Consider the following 5,000-nt stretch of genomic DNA (forward strand, 5'->3'; position numbering starts at 1 on the left):
TCGACCCGGTCACGGCTGTTTTCTGTCCTGGCCCCACAGTGGTGGAAAGAACTCCCCACTGACTCGTCAGGCTGAAAACTCACCTCTTCAAGAAGTACTACCCTGAGCCTTCCACTCACCACTTACTGTATTGTATTAGCACTTACTGTATTCATATTAGTTTGTTTCTGTACTTCTGCTCTGGTTTATGCTCTTAGATGCTTGCTTAAAGGAGATGCACTTATGACTTCTGGTGACGAGTAGTTCTCTTGAATACCGATGTTGAATACACTTATTGTAAGTCTCTTTGGATAGAAGCGTCTGCTACATGACTGTAATGTAGGTCCAGGAAAAGTGGTTAGGAAAGGACGTTAGGAAGTAACTTTGAGACTCAGATGTTCCCCTCGGCTGGTGGTTTTATTTCTTCTTCTGTCTTTCCAGGTTGAACCAGTATCAGCACCAGAACCAGAACCAGTGAAAGTACCAGAACCAGAACCAGTGAAAGTACCAGAGCCTGTCCCTGAACCAGTATTGGCTCCAGAGCCAATCACAGTACCAGAGACTCTACCAGAACCAGAACTTGTCCCAGAACCATTATCAGCCCCTGAATCTGCACCAGAACCAGCTGCAGACCCAGAACCGTTATCAGAACCCAAACCTGTCCCAGAACCAGCTGTGGTGCCTGATCCTGATCCGGAGCCCGTGGTCGAGTCTGAACCCGAGTCTGAGGAGGTTGTGGAGCAGTCCTTACATGAGCTGATCCCTGGTTCTACAGAGGACCGCCTGCCAACCCCTGAACCTGTCATAGAGGAACCAGCAGAACCAGAACCAGAACCAGAGACCATCCTGGACAACGGTAAGACTACTACAGTTTCAGACCTCCTCCTCACACTCAGGCTGCTTCTGTGTGCTCATGAAACCTTTAATTATATTATATTTGATATATTATGACTTCTTATTATTTTGTTCCTGTACTTGATTAAATGTGTAATATCTTCTGTTCTTAGTGACTCCTGTCTGTGTCTTTACTGTTAATGAGAACTCTCTTGTTTCTATCAGTCAGACATCACTCTATAGGTCACATACAATATATATTAATACATACCTTAGTGTGTGTGTGTGTGTGTGTGTGTGTGTGTGTGAGAGAGAGAGATCTGCTTCAGCAGGATGATACTTAATCTTGAACAGTCAGTTAAAGCACTTAGCTGCTTCCTGTCTCTCCAACAGGTGGAGCGACAGGTGTGTGTGTTGCAGTATTATTAACCATTCATTAGGAGGATTTTCTAAATGAACACTTCATCCTTCAGTTTATCACAAACAAAAGTACAATATGTACCTCTGAGATGTAGAAGTACAAAGTAAAATACATGTATCATGGACTAGTGCCTGAGTAGATGTACTGAGTGTATATACAGTGTATACTTGTTGTACTGAGTACTCTCTCTGTGTACTCAGATGTGGCTGCAGCTGAAGTGAAGTTCACTCCAGGAAAGAAACAGCGCAAGTTTGAGACGATGATGACGAAGGAGGAGATTGAGGAAGAGCAGAGGTGAGTTCAAGGGTTAGCCTTACCTGTCGTCGCGGTGTTTCCATGGCGCGCCATGTGGCTAACGCGCCATGTGGCTAACGCGTCATCCTGCGTGTGCTGCTGTGATGTTTCCGATTTATAACAATATAGGTTTGTGATTGAAACCGATCGATGTATTGAAATGTAATTGATCACGTGGTTGTTACAGCGCCACCTTGAGGTCAATGAGGGACATTTTAAAGTGCTTTAAGTGAAGAAAAACAACAAGACTACATAATACTTGTAGTTACTCCTCATTGTTTGTGAGTTTTCCTACAAAAGTTCGAAAAAAATGGGTTTAATTTCAGCTCGTTACACGAATAACGTCTTCTCAAAGTGAACTTCCTTTTACCTGTCCACATCCTGTCCTGTAAACACATATATCTACGTAGGAGCGAGTCCACCATGTTTCTACAGGAGCCCAGAACGGACAAACTGAACACTGGCTCTAGACAGACTTTCGACTTTTACGTTTTTCAGAAGGTAGTGATGCGTTCAGAAACCCGGTATTTAATGGCCCCGGTGCTCAATTATTAAAGATGGTAGTATTAATAAGCCCCGACGTTACTGGTGCTTTTAATTAGTAAGTTTTAATGTTTTGTTATCATTTATTATCGTGATGCAGCTTGTTTTATATCAACACATCTGTGAACATGTAAACGAAAGTGAAACCTAAATCAGTCGACGACCGCTGCTGTTTACACAAGAACAACACGAACGATCGGACAAAAGCTTTTTTAAGTAAACTAATGAGATGGAGGACAGGGGGACAGAAGACAGGAGGACAAGAGGAATGACTGATACTGACTGATGTCTCTGTTCTTCATTCTTTATAAACGCATTCCTTTAAAGCTCCATCAGGTCCTGAGACTGAATGTTGCTTAACTCTCTGTTCTCTGATTGGCTACAGCTGTGGGGGGAGGGAAGGCATTGGGCTCGTCTGATTGGTCGATCTGTTTCAGCTCTTTAAAAACAGTTCCTGAGGCCGTGAGGAGCTGCTCGTTGTGTTTCTGTTGAGTCTTTTGTTCCTCCGAGTCTCAAATGACTTCACGGGTGACCTCATGTTCGTCCTCGCTTTGCTTTTCAACCACATGTGGTGGTCTTCCTCAGCAGGAGGAGTTTTGTGTAAGGGCCCTTTAATCTGAGACCCTCTTATCTTTAGAATGCAGAGCTTGTGTTCTCGTGATGACAAGTTTATTTATGTTAAATAAAAGAATTTCAGATTTCATTTTGTTCAAACAAATTGTTTAATAATAATAATAATTAATGTCATTAATTAATAATAATAACTTAATTTGGACTAATCTACAAAGTCTGAATGTCGTCTAACAGAAACACACGACACTTCAGACTTTGTGTGTTTTTTATGTTTTGTGTATTTCCTCTGTGCGTTTTGTGTTTCCTGTGTGTATTTCTCGAGTATTTTCTGTGTATCGTGTGTACTTCCTGTGTGTATCGTGTGTACTTCCTGTGTGTATCGTGTGTACTTCCTGTGTGTATCGTGTGTACTTCCTGTGTGTACTTCCTGTGTGGACTAMCTGTGTGTATTTCTCGAGTATTTCCTGTGTGTTGTGTGTCCTTCCTGTGTGTATTTCTCGAGTATTTCCTGTGTGTACTACCTGTGTGTCCTTCCTGTGTGTATTTCTCGAGTATTTCCTGTGTGTCCTTCCTGTGTGTATTTCTCGAGTATTTCCTGTGTGTACTACCTGTGTGTATTTCCTGTGTTGTGTGTATTTCTCGAGTATTTCCTGTGTGTACTACCTGTGTGTATTTCCTGTGTCGTGTGTATTTCTCGAGTATTTCCTGTGTGTATCGTGTGTACTTGCTGTGTACTTCCTGTGTATCGTACTTGGTGTGTACTTGCTGTGTGTAGTTCCTGTGTTTACTTGCTGTGTGTACTTCCTGTGTGTATCGTGTGTACTTCCTGTGTGTAGTTCCTGTGTTTACTTGCTGTGTGTACTTCCTGTGTGTAGTTCCTGTGTGTATCGTGTGTACTTCCTGTGTGGAGGTCTCACTTCCTCCACTTTATCCTTTCAGGATAGAGTTCACGTGTGACTTGACGTCTCTGTAATGAAGCTCAGCACAAACAGATTTAGGAAGAACTTGGTAAGGTTTTTACCTTAGTAAAAGTACTAGTATACTCTGTGTACACAGAGTATACTAGTGTACTCACTGGAGACAAAAGACGGTGTGTCCTCAGACGTCCCTTCAGAACACAAAGGGTTCTACAAGAACCTTTAAGAGGAACCACAAAGACACGTGTTCCATCGTAGTACTTATACTACACAGAGCATACTTATGTGTTTAAATAAGAACATAAAGAAAGTAGTTAATGGTATTACAAGAGTAAATAAAAAATACAAAAGTCTTTTAAGAAATTCAGTGTTTTAAATGTTGTGATGTTGTACTTTCCATACTAGTATACAGTATGTACTATATACTTTGACTGTAACAGAGTACTTTTACTGTGTGGTAAAAGGTACTTTTACTGCAGTAAAGGATCCTTTTCTCTGAACTCTTCGTCCTCTTCAGGGTTGCAGGGAAACAAGAAGCTCAGCTCATAAAATAAAGCTTATTTTCAAAATGAAAGTCACAAACATGACTTAAATAAAACAAACTGTAGTTTTTATACTCTATGAAATACTTTTTAGAAATATAAATATAGCTGGTAACAGTTGATCAAAGCGCCTGGTAGCAGGCGAGCGCCCCCTGGAGGACAAACGACGTCAGTGCACCTGAAATACATCAGAAACATAAAGTTTATTATTTACTTGTTTGGTTGTTAACGGTCACAATAAACATAATAAAACAAAGACAATCGAATATAAATAAATGTAAAATACATGTATGTTTTTAAATGAAATTGGCTACACAGTAGCTGATATTATTGATTCATGAATAATAAATATTCTGTGACGAATATCTTTGAGGTTTCAGGATCACAAACACTAATAAATTATGAAATATAATATATTATTTTGTAGAGTTTCTCTGAAGTAATTTGAGGCATAATAATATTTTAATAAGAATAAGCCATGGTTGTAATTATAGTAATTTGAATGAATCATATTTATTGTTATTTTTTATTATTAATAACCAACTTGACATTTGCTAAATATGAGCTTTGATTCTTAAATTTTTAACTTTGATGTGACGTTCAAGGTCCTGCAGAAGAATCCTCAGGTGTGACTTAAGAATACTCTAAATAATGTTTTCTGTAAATATTACATTTATTTTGATTTTTTTAAATTTAATTCCCAAAAATGTTGTCTTTTTTCTTGGAGAATTAACAGTTTTTGTTTTTTTAAATATTCCAAATTAAATCTGGAAATACTTTGACTGATTTTAATAACTTTGTTATTAAGGTCCCATCCCCACAAAGCTGTCAGTCAAGCTCAGTTTCACTCACACTCACCTGTCCAGAAAAATAAGTTGGATCGCCTGAACACCACAG

At 39.4% G+C, this 5,000-nt stretch overlaps 1 protein-coding gene across 1 annotated transcript in view; it reads left to right on the forward strand.

Annotated features, from left to right (window-relative positions):
• Nucleotides 1–354: 354 nt before the first annotated feature.
• LOC116377282 (protein TsetseEP-like) overlaps nt 355–5,000 on the forward strand; it is a gene marked incomplete at its 5' end in the record, with an annotated part of 7,798 nt that continues 3,152 nt past the window's right edge. Inside the window, 2 exons of the mRNA XM_031838881.1 lie at nt 355–835; nt 1,435–1,528. Of these exons, the coding sequence (XP_031694741.1) occupies nt 355–835; nt 1,435–1,528 (575 nt within the window). The remainder of the gene's footprint in view (nt 836–1,434; nt 1,529–5,000) is intronic.

Source organism: Anarrhichthys ocellatus, unplaced genomic scaffold, assembly GCF_004355925.1.
Source record: "Anarrhichthys ocellatus isolate YVR2014 unplaced genomic scaffold, GSC_Weel_1.0 scaffold1093, whole genome shotgun sequence".
NCBI lineage: Eukaryota > Metazoa > Chordata > Actinopteri > Perciformes > Anarhichadidae > Anarrhichthys > Anarrhichthys ocellatus.